The sequence below is a fragment of the Rhyacophila brunnea genome, unplaced genomic scaffold (genome assembly GCF_057557595.1).
Source record: "Rhyacophila brunnea isolate RB1 unplaced genomic scaffold, BYU_Rbru_1.0 scaffold_24, whole genome shotgun sequence".
NCBI classification, from domain to species: Eukaryota; Metazoa; Arthropoda; class Insecta; order Trichoptera; family Rhyacophilidae; genus Rhyacophila; species Rhyacophila brunnea.
In genome coordinates, this window is record NW_028232904.1 from 24,658,025 (window position 1) to 24,677,198 (window position 19,174).

Consider the following 19,174-nt stretch of genomic DNA (forward strand, 5'->3'; position numbering starts at 1 on the left):
TTATGTATGCTCAATAATTAGAATGCTGCATTCTTAAATCTTCAAATTTTAATTTATATTTTAAATCTAAAAAAAGAGTTTATTTAATGTAGATTGGTTATTGATGATAATATACCCAAATTTTTCAAGTTTATTTACGACCTTTCTCTTACTTTAAAACTTTTTTGAATGAAGACGCCATACTTAATTAAGAAAATACTGTGTGACAAGTAACTATTTTGTAATCACATACAAATCGCAACTAGTTTGACTGCCAATGCGGGTTGTTATCATCTTGGTTACTATAGGCAACTTACCTGGGCTACCAGTTTACTCAAATGACTATGTCTACATTTGATCATTTCATGTTCCAGTTCACTTCGACTTTCTCAACAACAACAAACTCTCATTTCAATGTAAAGACCTTGGTTTTTGAAGTAAATGTGTTTTTTTAGTTAAAAATGAACTTGGCAATGCAACATGAAAATTTACAGCTTAACAAATAATTAACTCACACCTTCCCGTTTATAATTGATTAGTTCCAGAAAGAGTTATTCGATTTTTTGACCCTTTGAAAAGATTTAAAAAAAAATATATTGTTTTATAAAGCTTAGGCCTTTCTACATGGAATGGTATTATTAACTCAATTTTTTTTAGTTGCTTCCCTTTAGACCTCGAGTATCGTTTTTATGTCTTAGGTTAAAAGTGTATTACGCACCCCGTCAGCTGTCTACAGTTGTACGTAAAATAGGCAGCTATCGAGGGTAGTTTTTGATATGTTTGTATCGAAGTATTATAATAAGTGTTACAACCGTCTAAACAGTCAAAACTGTCTATCTTGCTCTAAAATTTAGCACACACACGATAGGTGCTGTTAAGACGATACATCAGTGAAACGGCAAATATTTTTCAACTATGGGCGCGACGAAATTTTGGACTCGCTGGCATTTGGAGAGCAAACGTTGAGGTATGATTACATCAATTTGTTTCGTGATGGCAACGGAGGTATTCATTCTTAAATCGTGTAAAGATGACTAAAAACATTACCGATTTACTTGAAAAAGAAAACATGTCAATGAATATATTATTATTGTTACTAATAGAGCAATAAACGGAACATTAAATGGACGCATGTTGGATTTATATGACAAATTATATTTCGTTTGGCATGCGTCATTTGCACCCGCGACCCGCAATCGGTGCATCGCCTAGCCACGATCTTTTTAAACCATGTCTCAACTGAGTTATAACCGTAAAACATAGCACTTATTGTAATTATTACAATACGTGCTAATACTTCAATACAAAACCACCCACGAACGCTGCCAATAGCAGTCTTGTGAATAGAATAGATACGCAAGAAAGGCAATAATTATTATGTTCTTTATTTTCTATTTGTTTGTGGTTTCCAATGAAATCCCTGCAGCCAAATGATCAGTCTTAGGTTTAAAGTTTAAAATTATCATGAACTTTAAACTTTTAAAGTAATTTTATTAAACAGTAAAGTTATAACATAATGGCCAACCCTTTTCGGGAAAGTTGGTGTCAGAAGTAGGTATAGGGTGGTAGGAAATGATGAGATGGGGTAAATTAACGATAAACGTTCCAGCATCGCCCGTGCATTTTATAATGGTGTTACACTTACCAGTGTCTTTTGCGTACACCGTACTTGCATGGATTTGTTTTTCATTTCGTTTCATTAATTCATTGAGAAGATAATACATATGAATAGGTAGCTAATTTACAATAAATTTTTATATTATTATCTAAACATAAAAATAATAACAAAATAAAAAGAACTTTTTATATACAACGTTTTGCTCAAATTTGTACTTGATAATGAAGTTAATAAAAAACAAGCAAACAAATATAGAATACTAAAATGTCATTTTGATTTCCATAGTAACGCAAATATATATTAATAATTTAGTTGCTAAAACCACCCACTTAGCAACCAATGACAGTGGATTGGATTACGGATTTCTTCCGAAATAACTTTTCATACAACACAGAATTAACCGAAAATGAATTCAATTCTACTTAAAGATAGCTAAAAGTATTAATATACTGCATTGGCATCATGTTCTGATATATTCTAAAAGTTTCAAATGTGTAGCTAGTCGGGAAGTTAGTTAAAAATCGATTGCAAAATTTGTACTGGATAAACAACCACCGGACAAATAAGAATACGAGCTAATAAAAACGTTGTAATAAAATAATTTGTTTAAATATATGTTTTTTATACTTTTTTTAAACAATCCTATATATTTTAAAATCTAAATGACATAAATTATATACATAATTTAAAAACATGGATACACACAACAAAAAATCATTTTTTAGAAAAAATTACGACATCTGACGGGAATTGAACTGGTATCTCCTAGATTCGCGCTAGTACGCTTTTCCAATTAAGCTACCGGCATCTTAGTTAATTACGACGATTTTAACTAGTAGTTGTTACATGAATTGCGTCATAATGTTTGCTATCGCTTTTAGTATATTAAATTAAAGTAGATATCAATTTTATTAATTCCTGATTACTACTCGAAGTCGCGGATCACTCCCTTATTTAGTTTTTATAACGTACTTAGACTTGCTAATAATATAGTAAACTATTGTTTTTTATTCAACGAATAAGACATAAGATTTGATAATGTGACATTCTATATATTCAGTATATAGACTGTTATATTCTGTACTTAAGTAGGTACTTATAAAAAGAGCTTAGATCCTTCCTCTCACTCACTACAGCAATAATTATATAATACAAATATTACCTTAGTTTTAATGATTATTTTTGGAAACCATATTAATATCATCAACATTATTTAAAAACCATTTTCTATTAAAATTTAATATAATATTTTAATATTGTATGATTTGCGTGAATTTATTTAAATTCTAATCAATTAATGTTTTGTGCTATTCTATTTTAAGGTTTCGTAATTCGGCATCTTCAGGCACTATGTTCAAGTGTCCCAAAAATCATCCAAATAATAAAGTACAAAACTTAAATCAATTCAAATTATAATTCAAATTCCATCAAATACCTTTGGTGAATAGTATAAATTTTCTAAATTATTTAAATTAATAAATTTTTCATTTATATACAATTTAGCCTCTTTTATATTCTTAAGAATCAAAATTTCTGCTTTTGATATCATAAATTATAAATGAATATTAAAATCTTTTTTATTTAATCCAGCTTAAGTTTAATCATAAAGGAATCTATCTACACTCTCCTTTAATTATTCCGTTAATATATTACAAGTAGAAGAATATTAATATGTCTATAACCTTTATTGATCTAGGTATCATAGATTCTATTATTGTCGCTCCAAGAAAAGAATATCCAATATCCACACGATATAAAAATAACATTTAGCTTAGCACGCCGATATATCCATAACACCCTAAATGGACGGTAAATCACAATTTTATTACAAAAGACTGCGGAAGATAAATAAATATTTTATTTATGGCCATGTTGTTAATCTGTACCTACTTTTTATTTACCTTTTTTAACGTTGCAACGTATTTGTACACTTTTAGTGCACGTGCACAGAGTAGAATTAAGGATTTATTGCGCTCAATAGTTTACTCATTTTAATACTAAAACAATTTTTTATCCAAAATAAACAAAATCTTCCTCAACGGCCAAGACTAATAATACATTTACTAACCATTTTTCAAAACGAATCACTGGTTCATTTCTGTTAATTTTGTTCTTGATGATTGATTGTTGATTCTGTTGATTTTAAATTTAGAAGGCAGAACACAATAATTACAACGTTTTTATTAGCTCGTATTCTTATTTGTCCGGTGGTTGTTTATCCTGTACAAATCTTGCAATTGATTTTTAACTAACTTCCCGATTAGCTAGACATGTGAAACTCTTAGAATATATAAGAAAACGATGGCAATGCATTGTTTTAATATTTTTAGCCATCTTTAAATAGAATTGAATTCATTTTTAGTTAATTCTGTTTTGTATGAAAAGTTATTTCGGAAGAAATCCGTAAAAAGTAAAACTATTAGTGGTTGCTAAATGGGTCCTAGCAACTTAATTACTAATATTAATATATTCGTGCGTTACTATGGAAATCAATATGACATTTTAGTATATTTATTCAGTATTTCTATCAAGTACAAATTTTAAGAGGGGACATGCTCGGCGTAGGTCAAAATGGAGCTTTTATTGCATTTTCAAACCATGATCCTGGACATTCTTTAAACGTTGTAGATAATCTATTTACATAATTTTTAAGCCTTATTATCCTTTATATTTATTTTAAACATTTGCTGGCTGCATAATGTATTTTTATTACACAAAATAGTATTCTTTTACACCTCTCGCTCTAATGTTTTAGAATATAGTCATATTTCAGTACATCCATGTGCAGTGGTGTTAAGATTTTTTACATTTATTAATTTTTAAACGCATTTATAAAACCATTAGTATAATTTATGACGAGATAATTTTAGTAAAATATTCACGATAAAAAATTATATTGATAATCTCTGTGATCCCAAATTTGACAAGAATTAGGCATTTTATTATTCGAAAAATTGGAAAGATTAACACATTTGAAGATAATTTTAAAGACACTAATTATAAGCTATGTCTTGAAGTGTTTTTTCTCGTGTCAATTAAATCTGTAGAATGCGATAATATGATTATTCGATTTAAAAAAAAATGTATGTTCAGAGTATGGTCCTAATAGATCGAACAAAGTGACAAACACCCATTTCTTGTAATAAATAAAAATATATTAAGAAACCTCTTTCTAAGGCGGCCTAGATATACATCAGATTATTGTGGAGCTAATTAAATTAATAGATATAATTTTCATGTCACAATACTGGAAACTAATAAAGTCTTCTCAAAATATTATTTTTAAGTCATTTATTAATTAATTACAAATATTCAAACAAAAAAGAGCTTTAAAATTACCGAATAAAATAAATAAGTACCTAATAAAATTAACATAATGTTAATTTGATTAACACAGGCTTATACAATGTGCATTTTGTAGTGGGCTAGAATATAAACCAATTCCGGCTCTGCCTAAACGTAAAACATGCCGTTTGCTGGATTTTATTTTTCTCTGCCTGATAAAATCTACCACAAAAACAATGTTTCAATGTTTTATTTTATTTCCTAGTGTAAGTACCCGGGAGTAATACCTCGTTTAATACCAGCCAAAAGAGCAACCACTTAATAACATTTTATAGATACCATTTTGGCTTGACCAAAATATTATGCTATGTAATAATAATATCAAATTTAGCAATCGTGTACCTAATATAATATTCATTTATTGTATTTTTCTAACCTAAAAGGTTCTTCAATCTTAATACAATGTATTAATATTGATCTATATTGCAGTGGCGACGGATGCCCATTGAGAGTAGGTTATTGAAAAAAAATCCTCGGATAGCCATTTTTACAAAATTTGAATTTGGTTCATCTACATTCTAGAGTATTTTACTTAAGGGCCCACATGTGCCACATAGGTCAAAATGGAGGTTTTATGGTATTTTCAGAGCATAAGCCTGGACATTCTTTAAACGTTGTAGATATAATATGTATATTATTTGGAAGCCTTATTTTCCTTCATATTTATTTTAAACATTTGATGACTGCATAAAGTATTTTTATTACATAAAATAATATTATTTTAAACCTCTTGCTCTAATATTTTGTAATATAGTCATATTTCAGTACATAAATGTGCAGTGGTGTTAATATTTTTTACATTTATTAATTTTTAAATTCATTTATAAAACTATCAGTATAACTTATGTCGACAATATTATAGTGAAATATTTACGATAAAAATTATATCGATAATCTCTGTGATCCCAAATTTGACAAGAATTGGGCATTGCATTATTCAAAAAATGGGCACGATTAACACATTTCAAGATAATTTTAAAAATATTGATTATAACCTATTTCTTTTACCATTCAAATTTCATAAAACATCTTACGAATAATGATTGTTTTAAAATAATTATTGACCTAAGAATAAGGTAGTATTTTTTTAAAATACGCAATTTCTATTGGCATTTCCCAGTGGTTGGGCTACAACATACGGCCGTAGCCATAAATTGACAAACGATAACTGCAGTAGGGAGTAAGATCAACAACAATAGTTACATAAATAATTATCCGTCCGTTATCCGTTATATTATTTCTATCGCTTTGGATTTTGTTTGATAAATATTGTTTTAAAAAAATGTATTCAGTTGAAAATGACCCTCTGAGGCGGACGAAACCGGTCCTAATCTATCGATTAAAAGTGGAATAAGTACTACAAAAAAATTGCGTTTTATTAAATAAAAACAACATTACAATGCAGTTCCACCATGAATTGACAGTAAACAAAATAAAAGAAGCATGATCCGTTGTTAACTCTAAGTACCTATACTATCGACTTATCAACTTTTTGTAGCTACCCCACGATATTACATGTTAAGGCTATAGCTTAGCTAAGGCATGGTCTAAAAAGATTGTGACTAGGCGATGCGCGGATTGCGGGTCGCGGGTGCAAATTACGCAAACCGGACGAAATACTCGTATAATTTGTCATAAAAGTTCAATATGCGTCCTTTTTATGTTATGTTTATTATTATATTCATAATAATAATAGTATATTCATTGATATGTTTTCTTTTTTAAGTACATACGTAAAGTTTTTTAGTCATCTTTACACGATTTAAGAATATTTTCATCCGACGCCATGACAAAACGAATCGACGTGCAGTCACCTCGACTATCGCTCTCCGAATGGCAACGCGGCCGTAATTTCATTCCACATACAGTTGAAAATTATTTGCCGTTTCACTTATGTACGCTCTTAACTTGAACATTTGTTATTATAATAATTAGTACTTGCAGGTTATATTGTCTCAGAAACGTTAAGATACGTAATAATGCTATGTTGTTTGGCTGAACTATAAACATTATATAATTTAGAAAAACACTTTCTGAGAGAGTATATTATAACCAATAGAAAAAATCTTTTTTTGAAAAAAGTAAACCACCCGGCCGGGAATCGAACCCTGCATCTCCACGGGTAAACGCCCCAATCGTTGCATTTATCCAATATGCTACGGTGTGACATACTTATAGCGACAAATTTTAGCTATTGGTCATTTTAATACCTATTCATTGGCGCTCTTCGAAATTAAGCTACTTTGGCAATCGATTTTTGTTTATTAAATCAAAGTAGGTATGTAACTATTTACTAATACTTTTGATTACTAACCGACGTCGTGGAATTTCTCTAATATTTTTTAGAAGTAATTACTTGCACTTGCTAATAATTTATAATTAACTATTTCTTTTATTCAAACGGATAATTCACAAGATTTAAGAATATATCATTCTGATTATTGAACATTATATAATTTAGAAAAACACTTTCTGAGAGAGTATATTATACCAATAGAAAAAATCTTTTTTTGAAATATGTCACACCGTAGCATATTGGATAAATGCGACGATTGGGGCGTTTACCCGTGGAGATGCAGGGTTCGATTCCCGGCCGGGTGGCTTACTTTTTTCAAAAAAAGATTTTTTCTATTGGATATAATATTCTCTCTCAGAAAGTGTTTTTCTAAATTATATAATGTTCAATAATCAGAATGATATATTCTTAAATCTTGTGAATTATTCGTTTCAATAAAAGAAATAGTTAATTATGAACTATAAACATTTCAAGATATCGTAGTAATTAATGATTTTGACTTATACATTTTCTAAGAGCCTTTGTCTTTACCCATCATAATACGGACATTGTCAATCAATATGATTCTTATTTTCTTTGTCGCCTCTGCATTGACATTTAGGATCATATTTTTATTATACCCAAGTGAGTTAAGAAGTTAATATTATTACAATAATTCACGTAATAAAATGAATTATACATTAATTTTTAAACGAAAGTTATTCATGATTCCTAGAACAACTGTGTTATCTTTATGATATGAATATTAAAATTAAACCATAATAATAATTACAAGATAAAAATAACTTTATAGTAGGAACTAAATTTTCTGTTGAATCATATAAACTTGACTTAACTAGCTTAAACGATAAAAAAAATGTATTTGATAAAAATAATACTGAAATATCATTTTGACACGCATATAGATTTCCATAGTAACGCACGTTTATATTAATAATTTAGTTGTTAGGACCCTAGCAACCAATAATAGTGCATTGGATTACGGATTTCTTCTGAAATAACTTTTCATACAAAACAGAATTAACTGAAAATGAATTTAATTCTACTTAAAATGGCTAAAAGTGTTTAAAAATGCATTGGCATCGTGTTATGATATATTCTAAAAGTTTAAAATGTCTAGCTAGTCGGAAAGTTAGTTAAAAATCGATTGCAAGATTTGTACCGGACAAACAACCACCGGACAAATTAGAATACGACCTAATAAAAATGTTGTAAAAATAGAAATTCCTTTGTATTTTTATAATCGAAGGATTGAAAGTCTATAGGCTCTAAGTGCCAAAAATATGAAACTGAGATAATATAACAAATAAAAGAATAAAACCATACATACATGAAAACTTACATTTTTATTTTTACAAAGGTATAGAATAACATCAGTATAATATAATAAGTTTGTATAGGTACTTAATTCTGAAGATAAAATAAACAATGGAAGAATAAAATATTTCAATATGAACAATAATGAAACGTTCTATGTAGAGGGGTATGTAGGGGCACATAGAACCGGCCCATATTATTTATATTTGTGTGACAAAAATAATAGAATTAAAAACTTAGACCATTCAGAATAACATGAGGCTTGGCATATAGATTTTATTGAAGTAAAAACCTTGTTACAGAATTTTTTAGCACTTAGATCCTATAGACTCTCAACCCTTCAATTGTTAAATTTTAAATGTGATATATTTAACTTATTTATTTTAGTTAGTATTAACAAAATTTTAATACAATGGAATAATTTGTAAATTGTATAAGATGTACACTAGCATTTTACAGGTGCGATTACCTTCTAATGACTCGTTAAATCTATACTTAGCCATTTAATGAAGCGATTCCGCAAATCGATGGTTGTAGTTTTATGTTCGACAATATATAAATGCCATTTGCAAACAGCAAAATTTATCACTTAGCTTAGATGTTCAACAAAGTCTATATTAATTAAAACACATACTATATACTTATACATATTGTATACTACATTATAGTAGCGTAACTTAAAATTCTGATACTCATTGGCATAAAAGTCTAACCCACTTATACCTAGGTACCATAAAAACTAAAGTTGATAGCTACCTAACTTTATTTGTGCATATTATAGTCTTGATCTAGACTCTAGAGTAATAGTGTTATTTTACATTTTAGTGTATTTTTTCTATGTTAATTGCTTAAAGAAATTGCGCCGCAGGCGAATTAATAACTTAATTAGCTAGCTACAATAAATAAATTTGTAAGAAAAGAATTCTTGGTACAGGTTGGTTATGAGGAATACAGCGGAAAACACATATTGAAAATACCCGATATACTGGATTATTTGTTAGTTTGGGTTAGTTTAGGTTAGGTTGTGTTAGGTAAGGTTAGGTTAGGTTAGGTTTGGTTAGGTTATTGTTAGTTTGGAAAAGTTTAGGTTATGTTAGGTTTGGTTAGGTTAACCTAACAAATAATCCAGTATATCGGGTATTTTCAATATGTGCTTTCCGCTGTATTTCTCATAACCGAACTGTACCGATTTTTTTAAAACATATTATTAAGAATGAAATGAATATTCATTTTTCCCATGGTAATGGCGACCACCGCATTATATAAATACTGCAGTTAGGTTTATATATTATTATACATAGATACCTTAATTATTGAAATGCTAACAACCGATTAAATTCTCTGCAAACTATAAAATAAGTATTACTTTTCAAAAAATATTAATCAAGTTAACTTTGATGGTCATTCGGTTACTTTTTAGTTTCCTCCGAGAGTTAGTTTTAGTTAACTATGAAGCGAGAATTGCATAATATAATACGTTATTCCATAAAATTATTATCATAAATCAATAGAATATTTAATTTGGGTCACCGGTAATGCAAGTTTTAAAATATGACAAGCTGAAAAATCCGCTTCGTCCGAGATCACTTCCATGATATTCTACCAAATTAAAGTCCAATACAAAATATGTAAACTTTATCTTAATCTGTGATAATAATAAAATTTTTCAAGAAACAAACAATACATTAATAATGACACTTCCAAATCAACCCACCCTGCACCACACTCGATCGTAATTGAGCGTATCACGAGCCCTACATCTGGTTTTAAAGTATCAGCATTTTTTTACACCTAGTAATGTCTAAGGTATAGATACCAAAAACTGAGGTTGCCACGCTCCCAAATGAGTTTTGACTGAGTTAACTGGGTTGACTTAAGTTAATAAAAAGTACCATAGGAGAGAAAGGGCTGGAGAACTAACAAAAGAAAACGAAAAAACCTATCTAAATAATACGGACATAAAAAAACTATGTGAAGAGATTTTCACGTCCGCAATAAGACGCTGCAATTTTTGTAAAAGCAATATAATTGGCCTTTGTGGCGACCAGGTTGGACGGCCCGATGGGCCCAACAGTTGGTTTAATAGACTTGAGTATCCCTTTTTTTGGGTCACACTCTCAGACATTCCCAGAGGAAGTGGTTTGCATCCTGTAGTTCTCCGCCACATGGACATGTTGGCTTGGTAATAAGTCCAAGCTCGTAGAGCATGGCAGCGAATCCACTTTGGCCTGAATTGAATTACCCCATCTCCACCCGCCATGTATATGTTCGCCGCTCGAAGACAGCTAATTTATTTTCCTCGTTTTGAGTTAAACACCAACTCTCACAGCCATAAGTGACCACTGGTCTTATAATTGTTTTATATATTAGTAGTTTACTTCTTTGGCCTAGAATTTTGACCCCACCAGTCGCTTGCAGGCATGCCAGCATTTATTCCCGGAGATAAGGCGGATTTTTATTTCCTCTGCTGTCTTATTTTGGGTATATAGGCTGGATCTGAGATACGTGAACTTGTCTACCCCTTCATATGCATGCTATCCCATGTCTATATTCTGCAGCGATACCTGATCGCGTGTGCTGACCATATACTTAGTTTTTGACTGGTTTATTTGCAACCCAGCGTTTTCTGCTTTTATTTTCATAGTGCCACCATGGTCGATCATCCTCTGTTTGGATCTGCTTGTAATTACTATGTCGTCAGCATAAGCGCACATCTGCGTTGTACTATTGCTGGCTAGGTACCTCTTGCGTAATATATAGTTCCACCACTGGCGCATACATACAATTTATTAAGTAAAGAATGTCTAACAAAAAGGTCAAATCAAATATTTATAATTCAGATATACTGCCGAGGATGTTCTATAAATAAATTTATTGTGTGTGTTTTAATTATTACTCTGATTAAACGAATCCGCATAATGAATTTATTATTACAAAAGTTTGAAAAGTTTTAATTGGGTAATGTTTTCCAGGAATTATATTTTACAAAGGATACTCACTGTATTCTATAAATTATTATCAATTTTTTTTTTTATATTTATCTTTATATTTTTTCATTCGCGCAGGCATTTAGATTAGATTTTAATATTTATGGTTTTTAGCGGAATAATTTAAATTAATTTTTGTTTTTAATTGTTACAGATGGTTACTCACCGCATGGGAGCGTTAAGAAATATCCTGTGATGATTTTCATACATGGAGAATCATTTGAATGGAATTCAGGCAATCCATATGATGGGACTGTCTTGGCAGCTTATGGAAAAATCATCGTTGTGACCCTGAACTTCAGATTAGGAATACTTGGTAAGTGATATGTTTTAACTATATATGTTATATTTCAGCCTGTTTATAAATTAATAATTCTTCTTCTTTTGTTATCGTCTGCTATCGAATATTGGAGAATAAATTGCAATATCTTTTACTATCCTAGGAAAGGCCTTTATAAAAACGAATCATAAGTGCGAATGAGAAAGCATTTGGCACGCTTATTAATACATCCACAATGTACGTAACGGCTGAATTAAATATTTTTTGAAACGTCGCCGGTAAATATTGATAAGATTGACTACATTCATTTAAAAACTGCGAGCACCTGTTGCTGAAATTTATTATTTTTGGGTTAAATAAAAAGTTAGTGGTAATTATCATTGGTCACTTTAGTAGAAAATATGTTTAACTTTGTTTTATTTAAATTTAGTAGCCGTACTGAGAAGGAACATGATAGTATGACGTTTCATAGTTAAGTTAATATTAATAAAATTGAGGTTGTACTGTGCGTTATACGCGAAAAACACGTATTATTTTTACTGAAAATCAGCCACTCTCTTTATATTATATTATACTCTAAGATCATGGGACACTATATAAAATCACCAACTATTGGGTATTGGGTCGACTGAGGTTTGATTTATGTTGTGTAGCTGAAAGATTTTTTTTGCTTACGTTTATTACAACGTTTTTATTGGGTCGAATTCTTATTTGTCCGGTAGTTGTTTACCCAGTACAAATCTGCAATCGATTTTTAACTAACTTCCCGACTAGCTAGACATTTGAAACTTTGAGAATATATCAGAACACGACGCCAATGCATTTTTTAATACTTTTAGCCATCTTTAAGTAGAATTGAATTCATTTTCAATTAATTCTGTTTTGTATGAAAAGTTATTTCGGAAGAAATCCGTAATCCAATCCACTATTATTGGTTGCTAGAGTCCTAACAACAAAATTATTAATATTAAATTTCAAAATGACATTTCAGTATTATTTCTATCAAGTACAAATTTGTTTGATCGTTTAAGCTAGTCAAGTCAAGTTTATATGGTTCAACAGAAAATTTAAAAACAATGTGTATAAAAATTTCTTTTTATCTTGTAATTATTTTCTATTATCCACTTCTCCTACGTTATGCATAAATCATACTTATCATTATGAAAACTATGTATAAAGAAAATAAATTTTTGGGTTATTGGTATATCTTTAAAAGTGAGATGGAATAGGGAATAGGCAGGATTGGTTGGTTGGACTTTCAAATGAATAACTCAGAATTTGGTGCGTGAATGAAATGAACCTTGGTTTTATTATCTCCTTCCAAATAAATAACAATTTAATTATTACAGGTAAGTTTACAGATTATAATTTAACTAGTGAAATAACGAGTATGCGTTCTGACGAATTACGAGTTGATCGGGCGAAGCAAAACGATAACCTTACGGCTTAACCTTTGATGACCGAAAGACAATGCGATGGCTTAATTCGCAAATTTGCTAACTCCACTTTTTGCTGAAAATGACTTAATGATGCCATTTTGTTGTATTTGCGCCTGTATAAGTTTGACAACTCCAAGTTATTTAAATATAAAGAAAAAACGTTACAAGAAAATTTGTCAACTCCATCGGGCTCCAAAACCTATACTGCAAAATGTATAACTCCGCCATTTTGTATCCAGATCTATCAGAAGCGTGTCATTGGTAAGCAACTCTACAAATAAATCATCTAAAAGGTGGTTTATTTTTGTCGATAATACAAACAAAACATTCTCAACTTGTAATTTTGAGTACAAACCATGTTTTCCATAAATATGTACACGCTTTTTATAGATATGTGTTAGATAATATCCTTGCTAAATCAACTAAAGGAGTTACTCTTTTTCCGTTGCGTTCAAATAAAATTCAAAAGGACATCAAAAACTGCACTTTTTAATTTGTATAAGATTGATTGGTGTGTTACAAAAAATTTAAAAGCGTTTTCAACCGGTTCTTTCCATAAATACTTAGAGAACATTATAACTATTCTAGCCTATGAAAGATATCTGTGAAAAATGCGCAGCTTTCAAAGTCGGCCATGTGTTGGATAATAAGCATCAGCTACACTCGGCGAAGAAATAAGACAAAAGAAATGGTAAAAATAAAGAAAAAGAAACAAAACAATATGTCTTACAATGGACCTTCGGTCCGTTCTCTTTGCTTCTAAATCTAATGTCTCAAGTTTATATTACAAAACTAAATTATGCATAGACAATTTTTGTTTCTTCAATTTAAAATCCAAAGAAGGATACTGCTATTTATGGAGTGAGGCTAAAAGTGGCCTCAACGCAGAGGAGTTCACCAGTAGCATATCAAGTTTTATTGTAGATAATATTTTATGCCAAATAGAGGTTGGATGCACCTACCAAAACCGGAATTCTGTGCTGGCTAATGCTCTGTTAAATATTGCGATGGTGCATGGAATCACCATAGAGCAGAAATACCTAGAGGTAGTCCACACCCAAATGGAAGCCGATTCAATGCACGCATGCATTGAAAGACAACTAAAAAAGAAAGATATATCTTTTCCTGCAGAATATTACAACATCTGTAAAGCAGCAAAAAACATCCAACATGTCATCACAATCACACATTTTTCAAAACTTTCGATGAAGTACAGTATCACACAACCATAAGACCAGGAAAGAAAGGTGATCCAAAGGTACATAGTGCATTAGAATTGTTATATTTCCATCATACTTTACGTGTTCAATATTACGTCATATTGTAATGATATTACCATTATTTTATTTCTAATAATTTTCTGTATCATTTAAAGTTACTGACATACGTGGCCTTCAATATAAATCCAGCGGTGATATTATACTATAAACTGGAAAATTTTACCCCAAAGGAGGAATACCAACATACTATCAAAACCTATTGATACTTTGGCCTGTTTACACATGACACAATTGAAAATTAAAAATAGAAAATTCAATGACATGTAACACGACTTAAAAATGACGATTCATGGGGACAATCACGAGTTCTATGATAATCTTTCACATGAATAACTTGTGAAATTACCCCTTGTAATAAATAATTAATGTTTAATTTAATTATTTTTAATGTTGTGTTAATTGTAAGTTATATTGTTAAATTTGTAACAGATTGCGTATTCAAAATATCCCATGAATAACTTTAAAAAATTTAAGATTTTAATGTGTTACTTACCTATAGGTTATTTTAAGTTATTATTTGTAATTAATTAAGTACATATTATTCAAAATACACATTATGTTGTTTAAATTACAATACAATTTAAGAATAAAAGTTGATAACTCCATTGAACATAATTATTTTTAAAAAATTTTAACCTGCAATTTTGGTAACTCCTAAATTCGTCCATATAAAATAAACGAATGGTTATATTTTTAATTTTATGAGACAGTAATGTCCGTGTTGATAAAATAAACAATCTGTCATTTTAAATTTTCTTAATATGTTAAAAAGTAACAAAATAACATGTTTTTACTCTCTCCTGAAAAGTTTTCAAAAGTGGAGTTAGCAAATTTGCAAATTAAGCCATCAAATGTTGCTTTCTTCTACTGAGTGTTTTATATTGATTCGATACAATATAAAATACTTGAATATTTTTGATAACCATGCTTGTGAGGTTTATCGTGCAATGCATGATTCGTTACGTAAATTATAAATAATTGATTTTAATTTGAACAATTATGCAGTTTTAATAATTGTGTAAGATTGATTTTCATACATAGAACTTTTGTGCATATCATGGTAAACTTACTAGCATTATTTAATAATTTGCGATATTATTGATAAATTGAACTGTTATATTATTTTGCTAAATTAGCTTTCTGTTGAAATTTGATTGACTCACATAAATCGCTTGTTTTGTAATTTTAACAATATTATGTTGCAAGATACATTGTAGTTATAAATTAATGGTTTCCTGCCAAGTCATGCTGGATGGTAGGGTATTCACCCTAAATATCTTATAATCTCATCATCAGTGGGTAGATATACGTTGTTGAAATACAACTGACTTGTAACATGTTAGTCAGAGGCTTCCCGTGAAACAGTCGTAAGTGGTACACCTGATTTTATGAGCATGCATCATTCAGATGACATATTATCACGTTTCCATTCAGTCATCGTCTTTTGTGAACGCCTGGAGACAGGAGCGATGTCCCAAAAAAGCCTCGCCTATGCGCATGGAAAACAGTTGCAATATTGAGCCCAAATTAAATTTATGACAATATCTTAGACGTGACGATTTTCAATGTGCGACAAAGCTTATACGGAAGGTCATATTTTCATCGTCTTGTAATTTGTAATTTTGGATCTCAAATGTATTATTACACGAAAAAAATAGCCAGGGAAGAATGCGAATGTATAAGTGCATCTGTGCATCAATGCATTTAACACTCCCGTAACTATATTGTTACTTTATGTTAACCAACCTATTAAACTGCAAATATTTTAGTTCATGTGAATTTCGCCATCTTCATATTTCAATATTACGTCTAAATAAAATTATATTATTTTAAAATCGATAGTATTATCCAGTAAATAGTAATCACCAACAATTGATAAATATATCCATCAGATTTCATTAAGGCTATACCTCAGTTGAGGCATGGTCTAAAAATATCGTGGCTAGGCGATGCGCGGATTGTGCAAATGACGCGTGGCGAACGAAATATAATGTGTCATATAAATCCAACATGCGTCCATTTAATGTTTTGTTCATTGTTCTATTAGTAACAATAATAACATATTCATTGACATGTTTTCTTTTTCAAGTAAATGGGTAACGTTTTTTAGTCATCTTTACACGATTTATGAATTAATACCCCCGTCGCCATCACAAAACAAATTGACGTGTTCACAGCTCGCGTTTGCTCTCCGATTGCCAGCGAGTCCAAAATTTCTTCGCACCTGTAGTTGAAAATTATTTGCCGTTTCACTGAAGTACCGTCTTAATCTGTTGTAAATTATAAATGCAAATTGCAAACAGAACATCGTATTTCAATAAGAAAAAAAATTATCTAAAAGTACATATATTATGTGATAAAGAGAAATACTTAATTATAAAAAAAGATTTGAAAATAAGCAGTGAAATTAGTCTTCTTGTAGATGTGTAGGCTCTAAGAATGTATAAAAATACTCGAACGATTATAATTCAATTTTCATGCCTCACGATCATTATTATTATGAATAAAATAATTATGATAAAATTATATGACTTATCTATGTTGCCAAAATACCTATCACCATTTTATGTACTGTAATATTGACAATTTCATACGGTTGCCAAAGGTACTCGTAGCATGACTGGAATAGACCAAATTTATTAGTATTGTAAAAGAAAGGGAAATTAAAATTATCTAACATACATAATTTTGAAAAACACTTCTGAGAAAATATATTATAACCAATAGTAAAAATCTTTTTGAAATAAGTAAGCCACCCAGTTGAAATCGAACAAGTATCTCTTCGGCTTACGCCCCGTTCGCGCATTATCCTCTATGCTACGAGGCGACATACTAATTGCGACAAATTTTAACTATTGGCCTTTTAATACCTACTCATCAGCGCTCTTCCATTTGTCGCAATTAGTATGTCGCATCGTAGCATATAGGATAATACGCGGACGGGGCGTAAACCCAAGATATGCTGTTTCGATTCCAGACGGGCAGCTTACTTTTTTCGAAAAGATTTTTTCTATTGGTTATAATCAATGACATTAATATGGACGAATCATCTGGAAAAGAAAATGACACTCACTTTATTGTCGGGTCTGCCGAATGGCATAATATGTTCTAACGCCATTACAATAAAGGTGATATTGCTTTAAATTCCTGATGCTTTTTGTTGGGTCTGCTGAATGGTTCGGTTCGAAAGGGTTCGCTCAAATGAACATTGACATTAGAAACACTGCTCTAACGCCATTACAATAAAGGTCATATTGCTATAAATTCCCGATGCGTGATATCGCATAATGAAATTGCGTGACGTCTACCTATACATGCGAATGCTCAAATTTGCTTGCTAGCTACTGTATTGAGTGCGTCGTCCATTAATAATGTCATTGGTTATAATATATTTTCTCAAAAGTGTTTTTCAAAATTATGTATGTTCAATAATTAGAATGGTAAATTCTTAAATCTTGTGAATTATTCGTTGAATAAAAGGAATATTTAATTAAAATTATCTAGATTTTTCGTACATCCTGCGGTACACCTCTGTATTGGTCATAACGATAACTTTGAATACCTACTCTGATTTATAAAAAAAGTATATTTAATAACTAGTTTTTTAGGCAATAATATCCAACTCGCCCTGGTGCGATGTCATAAAATACAATGTGTTTATTTATTGTTGTGATTTTAAGACAATGAAATATTTTGTTTCTTCTTTCAATAGGTTTTATGAAACCCAGTATATCCGAACATACAATCGGAAACTTTGGTCTTCTAGACCAGATAGCAGCTCTGCAATGGGTGAAAGACAACATCGCGACATTCCACGGAGACCCCGGTGCTGTGACCTTGGCTGGTCATGGAACTGGAGCTGCTTGCGTCAACTTCTTGATGGTCTCTCCAGTGGCGAATGGTGAGAATGGACATAATATTTTGATTTTTTTTTAAAATATAATATAATAATTATTACTATAATAAGGTGGCGTAGATGGTAAGTATGGCTAGGGGTTGATTTTAGTGCTCTTAAAAATACGTGTTAGTTTTCAGTCTTTGTAAGACTGATACATTGTATACAATTTGAGGAGCTCTAAAGCCAAAACGGTAGTTTCCATTTTAGTAAAATTGTAGCTAGACATTAAAAAATTCATTTTTCATAATATAATGTGGATGAAATTTCTGAAAAAGTATTTTAAAATGTTGTTTGTTTAAACACTTTTTTTAAAATTATATTTAACAAGAGAGAAATAAGACGTTTTTATTAACTTACCAACATTTTACAAAAATGGAAACTGTCGTTTTTGTTTATTTTTACAATAATTAAAAGAATTAAAAATCTTCTTGATAGCATTCATATTGATTATTTAAAACCACAATTATTATCTATGAAATATATTAAATAATTTAAGTTTTTAAATTCATTTGTGGAGGATTACAATTTCATTTAAATGCTAATTACATTAATTATATACAAATTGTTAAAAAAATATCTAAAATTGTGTCTAGGTAACGGAATTCAAAGCCATCTCCTAATCGCCACAATACACACTATCTAATCCACGTGTGTTGCATAAGGCGTGTGTATGTATTTCTTATATAATTCAAGCCTCTCCTTCAATAATAATCTTTGTTACATTTGAGCATTTTG

At 30.2% G+C, this 19,174-nt stretch overlaps 1 protein-coding gene across 5 annotated transcripts in view; it reads left to right on the forward strand.

The window, feature by feature from the left end:
- The window catches only part of LOC147069231 (uncharacterized), a 255,369-nt gene that overhangs the window by 176,495 nt on the left and 59,700 nt on the right, over positions 1-19,174 (forward strand). For all 5 annotated transcript variants that reach the window (XM_085951658.1, XM_085951656.1, XM_085951655.1 and 2 more), the window contains exons 4-5: positions 11,697-11,858; positions 18,254-18,442. In XM_085951658.1, the coding sequence (XP_085807784.1) occupies positions 11,697-11,858; positions 18,254-18,442 (351 nt within the window). The remainder of the gene's footprint in view (positions 1-11,696; positions 11,859-18,253; positions 18,443-19,174) is intronic.